The following is a 20,597-nucleotide window of genomic DNA, read 5'->3' as shown; positions in this document are numbered from 1 at the left end:
CTCCGTCACACAGACTGGCACAGGCGCTAACCAAATTCAGTAAGCAAGAAACACACCGACGCCACTGGTCTCTGCAGGAACCCTGCCAGCCCAGGTGTATTTCTGCTTGTGCGGCAGCAAGCCATGGGGTTTCGAGAGCGGGTGCTCCTCACCACGCTTCCCATCCCCACTGAGCAGCTTCCTCTGCCATGGACCAGGCACCCCACAGTGGGAATGCAAGGGCAGCGCACACGGGTGCACAGTGGGCACCAGATGGACCCCAGGGGGGAAGAGAGAAATGCTGCTCCAAGGGAAGAGGCAAGGACTGTGGCCGGCAGTGTAGAGAATGACTCTGGAATGTTTTGAATGACTCAAAGCCATCCTCAGCCCTAAGCCCAACTCCCCAGTGCAAAACACAGTACGCTCAGCTCCATCCTCTCACCCCTACCAGAGCCCCTCAGAGAATAGCTCAGCAGGAGGGTTCTGGGGAAGGCATGCCAGTGTACAGGTGGCCACCTGTGCCCTGGACAGGCTCACAAGCTTCCACAGGGCAGGGGGCCAGTGGAGACAGGAACTTTCCTCACTGACTCACGGCTGCTGGACAACTGAGCAGCGGGGCCCACAGGCAGCTCTGAGCCTCACAGTTCAGGGTCCAGACTCTCAGCAGCTGAACTACTCTCAGCCACTGCCCTCTGGGATCTACTGCCCCTCCCAGAGTGTCCAGCCCTGCCTCCCAGAGCAGAGCCTTGGAAAGGGTCCCACCCTACCCAACCTTCCCATGACAGAAACTCTCCCCAGCCCCATGCCTGCCCTTGTTTGCAAAGACAAAGGAAAACCCTAACATTCACAGACCCCTGAAGGTGCCGGAGCTCAATGTGAACATGCAAGAGCGCAACACAGCCTGGAACACCACTGGCACTCAGAGCCTAACAGCAAGAGGCAGCAAGCACCTGCAGGGGCTCTCTGCCTAGCAGCCCAGCCCACAGCAGCTCAGAAGAGTGCTCATGGGCTGAAGACTTCACGAACCAATCCTCCTCTGCTCCCTGGCCCCTCAATCCCCCAGGCAGGGACAAAGAGCCCCCAAGGTGTGGCTTCCACACTGGGCCCCGGTAGCCGCTTAGCTCCCAGAAAACATCAGTGCCGGCTCTGCCAGCGCCCAGACACCTGGTACCCTGAGACTGGCAACGGGGCTGGCAGAGGGCAGTAGCCCCCAGGCTCCCTCCACACTGCCCAGTGCTGTGTGCACACAAAGGACCACGGGTCAGACAGCGATAGAGGCTGAGCTGTGGGGCTGTGCGCCACCCAGAGAGCTCCGGGGAAAGGGGCCAGTGGCGGTCCTCCCTCCCCTGCGCCTCACCGGAATGCCAAGGGCCCAGACACCATGTGAGCAGCAGCCAGCGGGGGGGGGCCTCCTGAGCGCGTGGCCTTCCTGGGGGCGCATCAATGCCTGGTCACCTGGGGAAGAGAAGACGAACACAGTCACCCAGACAGCCATCAGCGAAGAGAGGGAAGGGCGATGAAGGGAAGCACCTGGGGGTCTCTGGCTGGGGCACCAGGGGCAGCCCAGCAGGAGACTGTGGCCACAGAGCCACAGTTGTCCCTTTTGACAACCAGGAAAAGTAAAGACCAGGGAACAGGTCTAGGGAGTTCAGAGGGTGCGATACCTCCCCCTCTAACACACACAAGGAGATTATGGACACCCAGGGGTCACCTAGGCCAGGGGGCGCTGGTGGCAGACACACAATTCCTGGCTTGTGGGTGTGGTGGCAGGAGGCCTGGGCAGGGCCCTTCCCAGGCTGGTCACATTTACATAACAAAAGGTCAAAATTGGAGCCACTTGTGCAAGGCTATTTATAAGAACCAGTCTCAACCGCTTCTGGCTCCCCTGTTCCTTCCCTTCCTGATTACTCTTACCCCCTCCCTGCCCAGAGGGCCCAGCCCCCTAGCCAGACCACATGGCCTTCCCTCTCCAGAGGTTTCACTGCCTAAGGGCTCGCCCAAGCTGCAGGCCTGGGCTTTCAATACCGGCCCACCAAACCCTTGGGCAGCTGCCACCAGCAAAGGGCGGGCTCCCTCCCACCCCCAGAGCTCTGGGTCCTGAGGGAGGGGGGATCCTGAAGTGGTGGGTCCTTGCACCCCACACCTGCCAGCCTGGGCCCCCATGGAACAGAGCCGGGGTCAGGGAGGGGGCGTGCAGTGGCCCGTCTCCATTTCCCCTTCCCCCACTCCACCCCCAGGGCCAGGGAGGCTCAGCAGGTCCCTCAGGAATGTGACCAGACCCGGGGTGCCGGCCCAGGGTTGGGAGGCCTAGGCTGAAGCTGGCCAGCTGTCTCTCCAGCCCCTAATGCAGCTCCCCTCTGGGTGGGGGGTGTGAGGGGAGGGGTGCATGGCTGGTCCAGGACCCCACCAAAGGCCCAGAGGGCAGCAGAACCAGCTCTGTTGGCAGGAAGCCCAAGGGTGTCGATAGTTAGCGAGGGCTGGACCTGGTGGGCTAACGCTGGGCTGAGGCCAGTCAGGCAGGGGCCACTGAAACACTGGCAGGAGCAGTCAGAAAACTGGATAGAGGGTCTCGGTGGCACACTGGAGACAATCAGACACCATCATCCAGCCCTGTGCCACTTTACCTGCTCCCCAACCACTGCCCCTCAGGACCCAGTCAACCAGAGCCCTGCTGGGCAGAGCGTCTGCCAAACTCCGCAACCAGGGGTCACCTGACTTTGCCAGAGGCCAGGCCAGCTACTGGATGCCGCGCAGGGAGTGGGTGGTAGAACAGGACTGGGGGGCACCTGAGTGCCATGGGGGTGGGAACACCCTCCATCAGTGCCCACTGCCTGGCCCTGACAGGCACTTCACAAGCCCAGGCTAGGACTAGGTCTCTCCACCAAGGAAGGATGGCCCCAGGCTGGGTCAGCTGTCACACAGAACAGGGCAGGGCTCCTCCCTGCGCCCTCCACTTGAGGCAAGGGTGTCAGAGCCACCTGCAGAAAGTTCACAGCAAGCACAATGCCACCATGCCTGCCATCTACACCAGCTGGGCTGAGTCTGGGCCACGTCTAGGCCACCACTGTGTCTGCAAGCAGCAATGCAGCCTCACCCCATGCAGGGGTGGGGGGTGGCACACGCCATTCTGCTGCAAAACCCCTACTAAGCACTGCTCTTTCCTTCTCAGCCACAGAGCTCTGCCCTACCCGCTCACCGCTGGGCATGAAACAGCAAGCGCCTACCCTGGAGGACCCCGCCTGGGGAGTGCCAGGTAACTAGAAACACAGCTCTGGGCGCTGGCCCGGAAGCTGGTGCCCAGCCCTGGCAGCAGCTGACTGCAGGCTGCGATGAGGATGCCGCCTGGCACCCAGCAGCCCCTGGCAGCAGGCCCGGGCAGCAGGCCTATCAGCCCCAAGGCTAGCACGCCCAGCCCTGGCCTACTGCCCTGCCAGAACGCTAGCTCCCAGGACGCCCAGGATCTGGGGCAGTGGGGCAGCAGGCCTGGGCTATCGGGGCCAGCTGGGCATTCGCCTAAGGCTGTGACCCGTCGCCTCCCTGGGACAGAGCCTTCAGGGGTCCAGGGGAGAGGCAAGAAGGGTAGCACAGAAACTATCTCCCCAGTTAGGATCCCTCAGCTTCAGGATTCCCCCTGTAGATGGACTGGCCCCAGCTGGGAAGGGCAAGAACCCCAGCAGCTGGAGGGAGGGCCAGCTCTCTCTGGGGAACCCAGAAGGTCTGCAGGAAGGAACCCAAAGCCTCTGGGTTACCTTCCCAGGCCTTCTGTTAGAGCAGATGCACAGCCCTGTTTACGGAACTGTCAACACGTAACTGCTCTCCTTTCCTTCCCCTCCCAGTGCCTGCCACTAAAAAGCCAGAAAGCCATGTCCCCGAACACTGAGGGCAGGCCCAGGGCCCAGGCAGGCGCTAGGGGGCTGGAACACTCCAGCCTCTCAAGCCACTGGTGGCACATGCCCAAGCCCTGCAGAGCTGGACCAGCCACAGCAGCCCCACCCCCGCTCTGTTCACCCTCAAGGAACTTACAGTAAGGCAGCCCAAGGCCCAGTCAGAGCCTACCCGGCCCAGCAAGTCCATTCTGTGGCAATAAAAACCTTGGGGACACACATATCCAACTGCTAAATAAGATTATCTGTGGGACTGGGATTATAAAAAAACCATGGTATCTGCATGTTATATTCATATCTGTAATACTCAACATTTTTAAAAAGTATTACTTTTTTTTTTTTTCTGAGATGGAGTCTCGTTCTGTCCCCCAGGCTGGAGTGCAGTGGCATGATGTTGGCTCACTGCAAGCTCCGCCTTCCGGGTTCATGCCATTCTCCCAAGTAGCTGGGACTACAGGCGCCTGCCACCATGTCCAGCTAATTTTTTGTATTTTTAGTAGAGACGGGGTTTCCCCGTGTTAGTCAGGATGGTCTCGATCTTCTGACCTCGTGATCAGCCCACCTCGGCCTCCCCAAGTGTTGGGATTACAGGTGTGAGCCACCGCGCCCGGCCAAAAATACAAAGGGCAGAAATGATGCAGAGACATGGATGAACCTCACAGTCATGGCACTGAGTGCAAGAAGCCTTTTGCACGAGTACAGACTGCATGACTCCATTTACATTAAGTTCTAGAATAGGCAAAACGGACTGAGGGTAAAAACCACAGCAGGAGGGACAGGTGAGGACTGCCCAGGATGGGGTGAGGGACAAATGCCCACCACTGCCTGGCCCTGACAGGACTATCCAGGATGGGGCATGAGGAACTCTTTGGGGTGAGGGCAGCTCTCTATCTTGCTGGGAGTCTGGGTTAAGGTAAATGAAAATACAATTTTAGGCACTTAATTGCATGTAAACTGTACTTCCAATGAAACTTCCAGACAGAGGCTTTCACAGGACATTCCCAGTTCAGAAACTCAGCACGATACCCTGTTCCCTCCTGGAAACACCACCAGCTAACATTTACTGGGCACTGTTGTATGCCCTACTATGTGCTGTGTCACTGGACCCTCAGGGCCACCCAGGAGCCTGTGTGTTCTGTCCATGTGATGAGGTGGGACCCTCTCATCTTCACACAGCACAGCTGAGCCTCAAACCCAGCACTCACCCCGACCTCTCACCTCCCCACGAGGTAGGAAAACCTGGGGCTGAAAGTGTGGAGGGACATGTCATCTGCAGCCCTGGGCACAGGACACCCCCTTCTCACTAATGATTTCCAGACCACCCAGGGGATTAGTTCTCAATTTTCCAACTGGCACAGAGACCAAGGGCGACGGGGAAACAGCTTGGAAGGGCAAAGATGCCACAGCGGGAACAGGTTCCTGTCCCTCCCAGCTGCTCCCCAGCTGGGTGGCCCTCAGAGCATCTCCAGAGGGCAGTCAAAAGCCCCAGGCCAAGACCACCCTGCACTCTGGATCCCTCTACTCGCTCCCCAAATGCAGACCAGCCAAATAGCCAATGGGGATGGCAGAGGGCAGGGCACTGTGCACCCCTCACTGCCTCCTGACACTCGAAGCAGCCCCCCATTGGGGGACCCACTAGTCCATGATCCTATGCGAGGTCAGGCCACACCTGCCCGCGTGTAGAGCCTCTGGTCAGTCCACGTGGCTGCAGGGGCCCATGGGGAGGCTAGAACAGGGTCACCTCAAGGCCTTTTTTCTTTTTTTTTTTTTTTTTTTGAGACGGAGTCTTGCTCTGTGCCCCAGGCTGGAGTGCAGTGGCGCGATCTCGGCTCACTGCAAGCTCCGCCCCCCCGGGTTCACGCCATTCTCCTGCCTCAGCCTCCCGAGTAGCTGGGACTACAGGCGCCCGCCACCTCGCCCGGCTAATTTTCTTGTATTTTTAGTAGAGACGGGGTTTCACCGCGTTAGCCAGGATGGTCTCGATCTCCTGACCTCGTGATCCGCCCGTCTCGGCCTCCCAAAGTGCTAGGATTACAGGCTTGAGCCACTGCGCCCGGCCAAGGCCTTTTTTCTAAGCACCCAATAAAAGGCAGGAGAGTGTGCTCTGGTCAGCATCTTTCAAAGGCCAGAAGAGAGGAGGTTTTCAGATAAAAGTGATCCCTGCGGAGGCAGAAAGCAGAGAACTCCAGCCCCCAATCTGAGAGGCACTGCCCCAACCCAGCCTGGACACCCACCTTGCCTAGAGCCTTGGCCTCCAAGAAGCCAGGCATTCAGAATCGCTCCAGGTGCTGGGCCCCCACATGGCTCCTTCTGGAGGCCCTGCCTCTGGGAGACAGGAACACATCTCACGCCCACCTCCAGGCCCACAAGTGGGGGTCAAACTCAGGGTGTGGTCTCAGCTACATGATACCCGCCTTCAGTGTCTGGCTCCTACAGGCAGAACGTGCCCTCCTGGAGGCCAGCACAGGCACCCAGACTGAAACTTCTGGCTCACACCCAGCCAGGAGGGAGGCCTGGGGGAGAAGGGTGAAGACCAGGAAAGGGCGCCGCCCCAAGCAGGCCACCCCGCCTAGCCCTCCTAAGATCCTTCTCATCCACCTTCCTCCCCGGAAGCCATCCCTAACTTCCCCAGAAAGGGGCTTCCTGCATGAGGCCTGGAGCTATACTGGAGGACTGAGGAGAAGCTCCCTCCAGCCCACCCCCAAGGAGCAGCACCTTAACCACCTCCCAGCCTAAACAAAAGTAACAGTGAAATGGGAACCCTCCAGCTGACGCCAAGACAGCTGAGAGTGAGCAGGGCCGCCCACGGCCCGCCCAAGCTCCACTGTCAGGTGGGAGGGACAAGCATGCCAGGCTGAGAAGCCATGCTGGGCAGGGCAGGGCCACCAGGCTGAGAAGCCATGCTGGGCAGGGCAGGGCCACCAGGCAACTTCCACATCCCAGAGGTCTAAGTACATCTGACCAGGATCAGAGAGAGCCCCAGACTTGCTGCCACTCCTCCCAAACTTAAGTCTAAGGTCAGATCGGCCCTGGTCCCAGACCAACCCCCAACTATAGTCACCTCATAACTTCAGGTGTGGCTGGGACAGATGCAGCTGCAAGGGGTGGCCCTGTGTGAGCTCAGCCTCTTCCCAGGGGCCCCTAAGCCATGGGAGAGACTGGAGGGCACAAGGCAGCCAGGCAGGAGGCAGCCAGGATCTAGAAGCGCCCCAAGGCCCAACCCCTGGACAGACCAACCAACCCTGCACAGTCACAAGCCCAGGACTTTGTTCATCCTATCCCTATGGCCTGGAGTCCTCCCTGAGAAAGACTTGGTAAACAAGAGATAGCTCCAAGGGGCCAAGGCTGCACCTCGCCCACCGCCACAGCCCTGTATGAGATGGTAGCCCACGTGTGGGCAGGTCTGATCTCCTCAATCTTCCCACAGGCCCATTGAGCCGGGCGTTATCTCTGCAGTTTCAGATAAGAAATTAAAGGTTTTTGGGGGTTAAGCAACTTGCCCAGGGTCACAAGAGCATGTAGGTAGCAAAGTGAGGACTCAAAGCCTGACTCCAGAGCTGTAGTCTGACAACCCCACCCTAATGCAGGCAGGGCCAGGGATGCCACTCACACAGGGTTTCCAACTGCCAAGCTGCTTGGGGGAGTCACAGGAGGCACTGCCCTCTATGCACTGGTGTGCCAGGAGGAGGGACTCAGTCTGCACCTCCAGCCTCACTCCCCCACCCCCCCACCCCCCAGCACCACCTGCATATCCACAGCAGGGCCTCACCTGGGTGCATTCTCCCAAACTCACTGTGAGGGCATGGGGTCTGCCTGGCTCCTTCATCAGAAGTGACAAGGTGGGGCCCCAATCACACAGCCTGCTTTGGAGGCCCAGGTGGAGCTTGCTGCTCCTCTGGGAACACCCCCACCCTCCATGACCTCCTTCCCTGTCCCTCCAGGCATGGGCTGGTGGTGGGTGGGGCTCACTGCTCTGGGCAAGCCCAGCCATGCAATCCAGCCTAGACCTGGATGCCGGCCAGCAGCTCCTGGCTCTTCTCCCAGACCATCCTCCTGGAAAGCAACAGGCTCCACAAATGCCAGGAGCCCAGCTCTCTCCAATGCAGCTTCTACAAAATAAACACTCGGGTTCCACTCAACACATTGGTGATGCAGCAATTGGGACCTGAGGCTGGCCTCCTCCTTCTCTGCTCCTCAGGCCAGCCCTGTAGCCTAGAGTGAGGAAGGTAGCATCCACCCCAGCCCAGTGACTTTCCCAAGCCTGTTCTGAAATGCCCATGGGTCCTACTGACAACCTCGTGCTGCCCACAGCAGGGCCGAGCCCTGCATGGTCCGAGCCACCCGCCCATGTGTACTGTCCCTTCTGAGAGGTGAGGAAGCACAGGCTAACACTCCAGCACAAGGAAAAGGCTAGAATGGGCTGCTGAGAGGAGAGCTGGACTGAAGATGCCTCCAAACTGTGCTTCCCCAGAAGCTACAGCCTTGGTCCCCTCACTCTCATCACTTCCGGGTTTGGAGCCAGCAAGGAGCGAGGCCAGGAAGACCTTGGAGGCCTGCAGCTGATTTCCCCTGCTAGGGCTGGCACCAAGGAGGGCCTGGGGCCCTAGCACCATCTGGCTGAGAGTTCTGAGACAGGATATTGGAGAGAGGCAGGGGAACACTGCTTTAAGAAGCGGAACAGGCCGGGCGCGGTGGCTCAAGCCTGTAATCCCAGCTCTTTGGGAGGCCGAGACGGGCGGATCACGAGGTCAGGAGATCGAGACCATCCTGGCTACAACGGTGAAACCCCGTCTCTACTAAAAAAAAATACAAAAAACTAGCCGGGCGAGGTGGTGGGCGCCTGTAGTCCCAGCTACTCGGGAGGCTGAGGCAGGAGAATGGCATAAACCCGGGAGGCGGAGCTTGCAGTGAGCTGAGATCCGGCCACTCCACTCCAGCCTGGGCAACAGAGCGAGACTCTGTCTCAAAAAAAAAAAAAAAAAAAAAAAGCAGCAGCACAATAACAGCTAGGCACAGTTTGTAATCTCAGCACTTTGGGAGGCTGAGGCGGGCGGATCATGAGGTCAGGAGATCAAGACCATCTTGGCTAACACTGTGAAACCCCGTCTCTACTAAAAATACAAAAAATTAGCCGGGTGTGGTGGCACGCACCTGTAGTCCCAGCTACTCCGGAGGCTGAGGCAGGAGAATTGCTTGAACCTGGGAGGCGGAGCTTGCAGTGAGCCTAGATCGCACCACTGCACTCCAGCCTGGGTGACAGAGTCAGACTCTGTCTCAAAAAAAAGAAGCAGAATAACAATTTAAGATTGTGATAGTTACTACGAATGCTGTGCTCACCTCCAAACTCCATTCCAACACCACCCTGCCTCCCAAGAGGGACCTGAGTGTGGGGGTAAAAGGCTTGCTGGCAGCCACAGAGCAGGAGCCCATGCAAGACCACTAGAGGATGTGCAGCTGCTGTTCCTAGTAGGTGAGGAAAAGGCAGGAATCTGGCAGCCACGTATGTCAAGAGGCAAAACGGGCCCTGTGCTGGTTTCTGCAGTCCTCTCCAGCCCGCTTCCCTGCTCTTCTTGCTCATTGGCCATGACCCAAGAAACAGCAGCAGCACCACCAGGGATCTTGTTAGAAATGCAGACGCTCAGGCTCCATCCAGCTCTAACCACCAGAACCCTGGGGGCTCAAACACACAGTCAAGTCTGAGAAGGGCTAGGTTAGAAGCTTTTTTTCCTTCTTTTGTTTTTACCTGGACACCACTGATTGGAAAGCTCTCCATGGCCTGAAAGCCAAGTGCTCTACAAGGAGTAAATGCTTAAGGGATGGGCATCAAGTGGAAGGAGAAGGCCCCCAAAACGAAGACACATGTCCCATGTACACAAGCTCACAGGCTGGTGAATACAAACGGTAGACCTAGAATGTGCCACACCAAGGCTAAGCCTGTTACCACAGGTACCAGAATGGTGACCATGCCTGAGGGTTCCACAAACTCTGATCAGAGAAGCAGGCATGAGTGGCAGACAGAGAACACAGCTCTGTGTGGCAGGGAAGGAGGACAAGCAATGGCAGCACAGCAGACCATAGGTGGAAATTCTACATGCAAGGCACTAAATGGGCGAGGAAAGCCTGGGCCGCCCAGGTGGAAGGCACTATCATGATCATCTCTCTCACCCCAGGGACACCTTAAAACGAGGTAACTGAGCCCCAAAGGGAAGCACCCAGCACAGCTGAGTCACAGAGCTGCAGCCATCCAGCCCACGGCTCCAGGAGAGACTCTCCAACTTCACAGTTTCAAAATCAACCCTAGCAGCTAACAATTTCTTAAGGCCAAGTAAAGATTAGAATTAGAAACAAACAGAAACCCTATCATCTTCTACCATCATTACTTCATAAAAGAAAACATTTCAATGATTGAAGAGCAGGAAGAACTACTGGCAGTCCTGCACCTATGCAGTTCTCCAGGCCTGGCAAAGGCTCGGCAACTGGCATTAAGGAGCCGCTGCACTGTCTGTACACAATACCGCCTGACCCCCTGGGCTGGGACAAGACTGAGATGACATGCTGAAAGCGAATCCAAAATAACAAAAACACAAAAATTCAACAACAGACACTAAAGATGGGATTTTGATTAGCCAAACAAAGGCTAAAATAGTATCTCCCAGGGATGAAAGGGAAACGGGGATGTTTTTAAACAAGAACAGGACTGTTCTAGAAAGAATAAGAACGTCAAAGCCTATCAGGAAAAAGGTAACACCAAATGTTGGAAAGGCAATAAGGCAACCAGAAGTCTCACATGCTTTATAATTTTTTATTTTCTTGAGAGAGAGTCTTGCTCTGTCACCCAGGCTGGAGTGCAGTGGCAAGATCTCGGCTCACTGCAATCTCCGCCTCCCGGGTTCAAGCAATTCTCCTGCCTCAGCCTCCCAAGTAGCTGGGATTACAGAGGAGGGCAGTGCGCCATCACACCCAGATAACTTTTGTATTTTCCACAGAGATGGCATTTCGCCGTATTGGCCAGGCTGGTCTCCAACTCCTGGCCTCAAGTGATCTGCCCACCTCAGCCTCCCAAAGTACTGGGATTATAGGCATGAGTCACTGCACCTGGCCAGAAAACTCACATGGTTTAGAAAACCCTTGGATGGTACAATCTAAAGCTGTGGGCCCAAGGCCCAGGGTGGTGGCCCACGCCTATAATCTCAGCACTTTGGGAGGCCAAGGTGGGTGGATCGCCTGAGGTCAGGAGTCTGAGACTAGCCTAGCAAACATGGTGAAACCCCGTCTCTACTAAAAATACAAAAATTAGTCGGGCGCGGTGGCAGGCTCCTGTAATCCCAGCTATTTGGGAGGCTGAGGCAGGAGAATCACTTGAACCCAGGAGGCGGAGGTTGCAGTGAGCTGAGATTGCGCCACTGCACTCCAGCCTGGTGACAAGAGCAAGACTTCGTCTCTAAATAAATAAATAAAGCAAGCAAGCAAGCTAGCCAGCTGTGGGCCCAAAAACTCACCCAAGGTATACGCCAACAAGAATGCACACGTATGCGCACCAAACAGGCAGGCACACTCATGAAGGCCCAACACTGGAAAACAACTCCTATGGCCACCCTGAGAAGGGGCAGCTGCAGGTAGAAGAGACTATGATCCAGCAGTGAACAGGACAGACATTTAGGTTGAACTGTATGAATTTACCTTTTAGGGGTAAAAACACAGCTGATTGCTGATAATTTCACATGATTTGACTTACAAACAACACAAATGAATCTCTCAAATATACTTTTGCGCAAAGATGCCACAGCCAAAAAGACAGTTACAGTTCTATTTGCATACATTCAAAAAAAGCAGGCAGCACTAATCATATGGGTGGGGGTTGAGAGTGACTAAAAGCTTCAGGATACATGAGGGGCTTCCAGGGTTGTGTTTCTCACTCTGGATGATCGTTACAAGGGCATATCATTTGTAAAGAACTCTTGGAGCTATGCACACTTCTTACATAGGACGTCCTTGAATTCAATACAGTGCACAGAAACCTTCAGAAGGGAAGCAGAGATCAACTTCATCTTTTTTTTTTTTTTTTTTTTTTTGAGACGGAGTCTTGCTCTGCCGCCCAGGCTGGAGTGCAGTGGCCGGATCTTAGCTCACTGCAAGCTCCGCCTCCCGGGTTCACGCAATTCTCCTGCCTCAGCCTCCCGAGTAGCTGGGACTACAGGCGCCCGCCACCGCGCCCGGCTAGTTTTTTGTATATTTTAGTAGAGACGGGGTTTCACCATGTTAGCCAGGATGGTCTCGATCTCCTGACCTCGTGATCCGCCCGTCTCGGCCTCCCAAAGTGCTGGGATTACAGGCTTGAGCCACCGCGCCCGGCCTGATCAACTTCATCTTGATCAGCAAGCAGACTCAGTCCAGGCAGCAACCTCTCCTGGACCCCAACCAATAACAGCAACACAGGAAGCAGAACATTGGCAGGACAGCTAGCAATGCCACAATGTCCAGGATGGAGTGCCCATCCTAGAGGAGGGAGCTCACACAAGCCAGCCAGGAGCCCACGGGAAACAGAGAGACTACTGTAAATCCTTATGAGGAGCAGACTCATGTCTGCTATCTAAAAGATAAAAACCTGATAATGTTTTTAAGCTGTCCTAAGGTCCAATTGACTTTTTTTTTTTTTTTGAGACAGTTTTCCTCTTGTTGCCCAGGAAAAGTGCGATGGCGCAATCTCGGCTCACCGCAACCTCCACCTCCCGGGTTCAAGCAATTCTTCTGCCTCAGCCTCCTGAGTAGCTGGGATTACAAGCGTGCACTACTACACCTGGCTAATTTTGTATTTTTAGTAGAGACGGGGTTTCTCCATGTTGGTCAGGCTGACCTGGAACTCCCAACCTCAGGTGATCCGCCCACCTCGGCCTCCTAAAGTGCTGGGATTACAGGCGTGAGCCACCACACCCAGCCCCAATTGACACTTCTAAAGGAGAAGGGGTTCTGCAAATCCTGAAAGGCAACCCCAGGAGAAACAGGAAATTTGGGAGCACGGCAAGCGAGGTTCAAACAGGACACCAAATAATTCCCAGCAAAAACCTCCAGCAGGTCCTGGTGGCAGCCAGCTAGGGCAGGAGCCGGCTGGGCATATCAAAGGGAGGAAGCCAAGAAGAAAATGGGTGAGGCTCTCAGGGATTTAGGGTCAAAGGAAGCTGCTGGGGAGAAGGAAACAGCCCACTTGTTCCTTCATAGGTAATCAACACACAAACCCCCCATTGCCTCAAATGGCTCAGGAGCTACAGCCAACGATCAAGGATCAAGTTATTTTACTCCAAATAAGAAAAAAAAAAAAGTTATACATTCGGTATCCATTGGAAGTTTTGTGATTTTTTGTGTCTTTCTCTGTCACCCAGGCTGGAGTGCAGTGGCACGATCATAGCTCACTGCAACCTCTAATTTCTGGGCTCAAGGGATCCTCCCGTCTCAGCCTTTTGAGTAGCCGGAACTAAAGGTGCATGCCACAATGCCTAGCCAATTTTTAAAATTTTCTGTAGACATGAGGTCTCACTATGTTTTCCAAGCTGGTCTCAAACTCCTGGGCTCAAGTGATCCTGCTGCCTCAGCCTTCCAAAATGTTGGGATTACAAGTGTGAGCCACTGTACCAGGCCTTAAAAAGCAATTTTTTACAGATAAAATTGGGCAATTGCTATGGAAAATATTACAATCTATGGCACTGTGCCTGAAAAGCCTCCAAGTGTGATACTTTATAAAGAAGGTCTATCCTGTCCAGTAGGTAACTTGAAAGAGTCTAGCAGAGAAGTGCCCAAGAACTCAAAGAATCAGAGAGGGATCCATTCAGACTTGGGGAGAAAAATGCTCACAAAGTTTCACTGCACTTCTAAACTGAGTCTCAGTGGTGCATTAAGGAACTGGATTTAGAGACAGAAAACAAAATAAACTGGCACTTCTCTGCCTCAAGAAGCATAGCTTGGGGGTGAAAAGTCAGCTACTCAGAAGGCAGCAAAAACAAAACCCAGAAAACCACCCAAATGCTCACTGCCAGTAGGACAGGTGATTATGTGTGGATAGTGCCACCTTGAACACCGAAATGGAGAATGGGAACACAGGAACTGTTGCTCCTCGTGTCCCAAGAGTGCAGGGCACCCGGCTCCCAGAGAACTCAGCCAAAATCATTCGCAGTTTCAGGATCCAGACAAAGGTGGGAAACTGACAAAACCCAGCGGATGGCTGACCCACAATTCAGAAGACTGTTGGCTTCTAGAGGGAAGTGGGGATAAGCCAGGGAGAAGTGCATGGGCTGTCCCAGGAACTTGGGAGGCTATTTCCTACGTGGCCACAAGGGAACAACTGTGTCTCGCTCAGTGGGACACCCACGATTCAACCAATAGTGAGTTTACCACTACTTACCTCTCTGTTCTTTAAGACTGTGCACACACAGATATACATGTAATTTACCTTTTTTGTTTGTTTGTTTGTTTGGAGCCTTGCTCTGTTGCCCAGGCTGGAGTGCAGTGGCGCAATCTCAGCTCACTGAGACCTCTGCTGCCTGGGTTCAAGGGATTGTCCTGCCTCAGCCTCTTGAGTAGCTGGGATTACAGGCACCTGTCACCACACCCAGCTAATTTTTGTAGTAGATACGGGGTTTCACCATCTTGGCCAGGCTGGTCTTGAACTCCTGACATCGTGATCCACCTGCCTCGGCCTCCCAAAGTGCTGGGATTACAGGCATGAGCCACCGTGCCCGGCCTATTTCCACCTCTGTAAATAACTTCTTAAGAGTTCAATGGCTAAGTCTACTAAGGAAGCTGAGCCTGCTCTGTGCAGAAGTCTCAAAAGAAAGGAACGTCAGGTGCGGTGGTTCATGCCTCTAATCTGAGCACTCTGGGAGGCTGAGGCAGGAGGCTCGCTTGAGTCCAGGTGTTCAAGACCAGACTGGGCAACAGGGCGAGACCCTGTCTCATTGAAAAAAAAAAAAAGAGAGAGAAAAGAAAGAGGAAAAAAAAAAGAGGAAAGAGATCTTCCTGGTACAGGGAGGAGCTAAATCCCAATCCACAGAGAAGCCAAGATGCTAAAGCTGAGGTGCACTCACAGAGCACCCCCCTTTCACCACCTGAGAGGTCACCTGGTCTACAGCCATCAAACGCAGCAGGGCCACACACTTGGGCAGCTATAACAATGCACAAATGAGGGCTTTGGCGGGCTCAGTTCCCACAAGAGATAACCCAGAAAATATCACCCTGTCCTAATCATACAAAGCAAAAGAACCTGGGGCCTCCACACCTGAGGTGGCAGGCAACTCAACAGAAGTTGTCCAGGAGGGAGAAATCCCAGGAAACCTCCCAAGGTCTACAGGGGAAAGAAGGGCAGAATCAGAGCCACTCTAAGTGAAAATATCAGCATCTAGAACACAATCAACCCTCTGCAACCCCTCCAGCCAACCCTCACCTAGTCCCTGTACTCTCCAATTCAGAGTCCAATAACCCTGAGTTATCTTTCTCAAACACCCATCTCATCAAGCCACTCCCCTGCTTAAAGCTTTCAATGGGCCAGGCGTGGTATCTCACGCCTGTAATCCCAGCACTTGGGGAAGCTGAGGCGGGCAGATCACCTGAGGTCTGGAGTTCGAGCCCAGCCTGACCAACATGGAGAAACCCCATCTCTACTAAAAATACAAAATTAGCTGAGCATGGTGGCGCACGCCCATAATCCCAGCTACTCTGGAGGCTGAGGCAGGAGAATCACTTGAACCCGGGAAGTGGAAGTTGCAGTGAGCTGAGATCGCGTCATTGCACTCTAGCCTGGGCAATGAGAGCAAAACTATCTCAAAAAAAAAAAAAAACAAAGCTTTCAATAAATTTCTGATGCCTGGGATAAAGTCCATGCTCAGGCCTGGCAAGCAAAGCACTTCCCATAGGGGTATCAAGCCCACCTCACCCCTTCCACAGACACACCTGAGAGCTCCTGCGGGCTGTGCCCTATTCCAGGAGGAGCCTGCCCCCACACGACTCCCTCCTCAGTGAAGCCAGAACTGCCTGTTGTCTTCCAGCTCCCAACGTCAGCACCAGCTGCCAAGCCGCTTCCCTCCTGTCTACCCCCGACCACCCCACAGACCAGTACCCAAAGTTAGACCCTTTGTCCCAAGCAGCCACAGCACCGGGCATGTAGCAGGCACTTATAAACATTCATTAGGTGAGCAAATGCTGGTCAGAGCCAAGGCTGAGAAGAGATAGAGTGAAACAATATGTGAAAGATACAGAGGCACGTGGTGAAGAGGGAAATGCCTAGCACCCTCCTTGCCACTGGTTCTAAAATTGTGTTGTTTACATTCTTAAATTAGTCAGAACTCCTAAAGAGCATCTGCTTATGTGGCTTCTATGTTACTGCTCTGTGGAGTTTTTTCTGAGACAGGGTCCTGCTCTGTCACCCGGGCTGAAGCGCAGTGGTACAATCATAGCTCACTGCAACCTCGAGCTCCTGCCTCAAGCCATTCTGCAGCCTCAGCCTCCCAAAGTGCTGGGATTACAGGTGTGAGTCACTGCATCCAGGCTGTTGCAGTATTTGATGTTACCATGTATTACAGTAGTGACCCCTTATTCAGTTTCACTTTCCTCAGCTTGTTATCCTTGGTCAACTGCGGGTAGAAAATAGGTGAGTATTAAATACGTTAAAGGAAAGAGCATATCCGGCCAGGCACGGTGGCTCACACCTGTTACCCCCCAGCACTTTGGGAGGCCGAGGCGGGCGGATCACCTGAGGTCGGGAGTTCAAGACCAGCCTGACCAACTAAAAATACAAAATTGGCCAGGCGTGGTGGCACATACCTATAATCCCAGCTACTAGGGAGGCTGAGGCAAGAGAATCGCTTGAACCTGGGAAGCAGAGGTTGCAGTGAGCCGAGATCGTGCCATTGCACTCCAGCCTGGGCAACAACAGTGAAACTCCGTCTCAAAAAAAAAAAAAAGGGAAAGAGCATATCCACATAACTTTTATAACATATTGTTATAACTGTCCTATTTTATTATTTCCTCACTATGCTTAATTCATGAATTAAATTTTAGTACAGGCACGTATGTATAGAAAAAACATCACATATAGGGTTCAGCACTACCTATGGTTCCAGGCCTCCGATGGAGGTTTTGGAACATACCCCCACAGGTAAAGAGAGACTACTTTACACATCACTGTTCTACTTACTGTATTAGAAAAGCAAATTTTTTTTAAAAAGGCTGAGCACAGTGGCTCACGCTTGTAATCCCAGTACTTTGGGAGGCCAAGGTGGGTGGATACCTGAGGTCAGGAGTTCGAGACCAGCCTGGCCAACATGGTGAAACCCCATCTTTAAAAAAAAAAAAAAAAAACTCTGTCTCTGTCTTTAAAAAAAAAAAAAAAAAAAAAAAAAGGGCCGGACACAGTGGCTCACGCCTATAATCCTAGCACTTTGGGAGGCCAAGGTGGGTGGATCACCGAGATCAGCCTGGCCAACAAGGTGAAATACAAAAATTAGCCAAATGTGGCCGGGCGCGGTGGCTCAAGCCTGTAATCCCCGCACTTTGGGAGGCCGAGACGGGCGGATCACGAGGTCAGGAGATCGAGACCATCCTGGCCGACACGGTGAAACCCCGTCTCTACTAAAAAATACAGAAAACTAGCCGGGCAAGGTGGCGGGCGCCTGTAGTCCCAGCTACTCGGGAGGCTGAGGCCGGAGAATGGCGTGAACCCGGGAGGCGGAGCTTGCAGTGAGCTGAGATCCGGCCACTGCACTCCAGCCTGGGCGGCAGAGCGAGACTCCGTCTCAAAAAAAAAAAAAAAATTAGCCAAATGTGTTGGTGCGCACCTCTAATCCCAGCTATTGGTGAGGCTGAGGCAGCAGAATCACTTGATCCTAGGGAAGCGGAGATTGCAGTGAGCTGAGATCATGCCATTGCACTCCAGCCTGGGCAACAAGAGCAAAACTTCCTCTCAAAAAAAAAAAAAAATAGACCGAGCACTGTGGCTCACGCTTGTAATTCCAGCACTTTGGGAGGCTGAGGCGGGCGGATCACGAGGTCAGGAGATCAAGACCATCCTGGCTAACACAGATGTCTCTACTAAAAATACAAAAAATTAGCCAGGTGTGGTGGCGGGCCTGTAGTCCCCGCCCTTGTAGTCCTGTAGTCCTAACTCAGGAGGCTGAGGCAGGAGAACGGCGTGAACCTGGGAGGCGGAGCTTGCAGTGAACCGAGATCATGCCACTGCACTCCAGCCTGGGCGAGAGAGAGAGACAGACTCCATCTCAAAAAATATATAAATAAATAAATTAAAATTTTAAAAAATACAAAAATTAGCTGGGCGTGGTAACAGGTGCCTGTAATCCCAGCTACTCAGGAGGCTGAGGCAGGAGAATCCCTTGAACCCAGGAGGCAGAGGTTGCAGTGAGGTGAGATCGCACCACTGCACTCCAGCCTAGGTGATAGAGTGAGACTATCTCAACAACAACAACAAAAAAAAAAAAAAAAAAAAAGGGCCGCATGGTGGTTCACACTTGCAATCCCAGCACTCTGGGAGGCCAAGGCGGGCAGATCAGGAGGTCAAGAATCCACACCGGCCGGGCGTGGTGGCTCAAGCCTGTAATCCCAGCACTTTGGAAGGCCGAGACGGGTGGATCACGAGGTCAGGAGATCGAGACCATCCTGGCTAACACCGTGAAACCCGGTCTCTACTAAAAAAAAAATACAAAAAACTAGCCGGGCGAGGTGGCGGGCGCCTGTAGTCCCAGCTACTCGGGAGGCTGAGGCAGGAGAATGGTGTGAATCTGGGAGGCGGAGCTTGCAGTGAGCTGAGATCCGGCCACTGCACTCCAGCCTGGGCGACAGAGCCAGACTCCGTCTCAAAAAAAAAAAAAAAGAATCCACCTGGCCAACAGGTGAAACCCCATCTCTACTAAAAAAATATATATATACGGCCGGGCGCGGTGGCTCAAGCCTGTAATCCCAGCACTTTGGGAGGCCGAAGCGGGCGGATCACAAGGTCAGGAGATCGAGACCACAGTGAAACCCCGTCTCTACTAAAAATACAAAAAATTAGCCGGGCGCGGTGGCGGGCGCCTGTAGTCCCAGCTACTCAGGAGGCTGAGGCAGGAGAATGGCGGGAACCCGGGAGGCGGAGCTTGCAGTGAGCCGAGATCGCGCCACTGCACTCCAGCCTGGGCAACAGCGTGAGACTCCGTCTCAAAAAAAAAAAAAAAAAAAAAAAATATATATATATATATATATATACACATATACAAAAACTAGCTGGGTGTGGTGGCGCACACCTGTAGCTACTCGGGAGGCTGAGGCAGGGGAATCACTTGAACCCAGGTGATTCAAGTAATTGGAGGTGGGGATTGCAGTGAGCAGAGATAATGCCACTGCACTATAGCTTGGCGACACAGCAAGACTCCATCTCAAAAAAACAAAAAAAAAAGGATAGCGTTGCTTCACACTTTTATAAATCTCTTTAATGTCTGGTCTAACAGAAGTAGCTGGATTCTATCTCCTGCATTCAGTCTGTTAGGATATGTGGTTTTGATTAAAGTCTTTAAAGAAATTTGGCCGGGCGCGGTGGCTCAAGCCTGTAATCCCAGCACTTTGGGAGGCCGAGACGGGCGGATCACGAGGTCAGGAGATCGAGACCATCCTGGCTAACGCAGTGAAACCCCGTCTCTACTAAAAACTACAAAAAATAGCCAGGCGAGGTGGCGGGCGCCTGTAGTCCCAGCTACTCGGGAGGCTGAGGCAGGAGAATGGCGCAAACCCGGGAGGCGGAGCTTGCAGTGAGCTGAGATCCGGCCACTGCACTCCAGCCTGGGCGACAGAGCGAGAGACTCCGTCTCAAAAAAAAAAAAAAAAGAAATTTGGCCTTACACAGAAAAAAGGAAGGAGTATTTTAATAACTTTTTCAGAAAACCATGTGTCTATTCTTCATTGATATTACACTAAAGCTTGACAAACGAGTTTCTTAAAAGTTGCTATTGGCCAGGCGCAGTGGCTCCCACCTGTAATCCCACACTTTGGGGGGCGAGGCAGGCGGATCACCTGAGGTCAGGAGTTTGAGACCAGCCTGGCTAATGTGGTGAAACCCTGTCTCTACTAAAAATACAACAATTAGCCAGGTGTGGTGGCAGATGCCTGTAATCCCAGCTACTCGGGAGGCTGAGGCAGAACTGCGCCACTGTACTCCAGCCTGGGCAACAGAGCGAGACTCCGTTTCAAGGAAAAAACAAAAGTTGCTATGTAGGCCAGGTGCGGTGGCTCACGTCTGTAATCCCAGCACTTTGGGAGGCCAAGGCAGGCGATTACAAGGTCAGGAGCTCGAGACCAGCCTGCCCAATATGGAGAAGCCCAGTCTCTACTAAAAATACAAAAATTAGCCAGGCATGGTGGCACGAACCTATAATCTCAGCTACTTCGGAGGGTGAGGCAGTAGAATTGCTTGAACCCGGGAAGCAGAGGTTGTAGTGAGCCAAGATTGTGCCACTGCACTCCAGCCTGGGCAAGAGAGACTCCATCTCAAAAAAAACAAAGTTGCTATGTAGGCTGGACGCAGTGGCTCAACACCTGTAATCCCAACACTTTAGGAGGTCATGGTAGGAGGATTGGCTGAGCCTAGGAGTTCAAGATCAGGGAGACCCCACCTCTAAAAAAAAAAAAATTAGCTGGGTGTGGGCATGACTGTGGTCCTAACTACTCGGGAGGCTTATGCAGGAGGATCATTTGAGCCCAGAAGGT

At 53.7% G+C, this 20,597-nt stretch overlaps 1 protein-coding gene across 2 annotated transcripts in view; it reads right to left on the bottom strand.

The window, feature by feature from the left end:
- The window catches only part of HIC2 (HIC ZBTB transcriptional repressor 2), a 36,301-nt gene that overhangs the window by 7,309 nt on the left and 8,395 nt on the right, over positions 1 to 20,597 (bottom strand). The window contains exon 2 of one of the 2 annotated variants that reach the window (XM_045363924.2): positions 1,337 to 1,434. The exons of the other annotated variant lie outside the window; for it this stretch is intronic. Coding sequence (XP_045219859.2) covers positions 1,337 to 1,362 — 26 coding nt within the window. The 5' untranslated portion in view covers positions 1,363 to 1,434. The remainder of the gene's footprint in view (positions 1 to 1,336; positions 1,435 to 20,597) is intronic. 2 annotated transcript variants of the gene reach the window in all.

Source organism: Macaca fascicularis, chromosome 10 (genome assembly GCF_037993035.2).
Source record: "Macaca fascicularis isolate 582-1 chromosome 10, T2T-MFA8v1.1".
NCBI lineage: Eukaryota > Metazoa > Chordata > Mammalia > Primates > Cercopithecidae > Macaca > Macaca fascicularis.
Note: the sequence above shows the minus strand (reverse complement) of the source record. Positions and strands in the feature narration are given on the sequence as shown.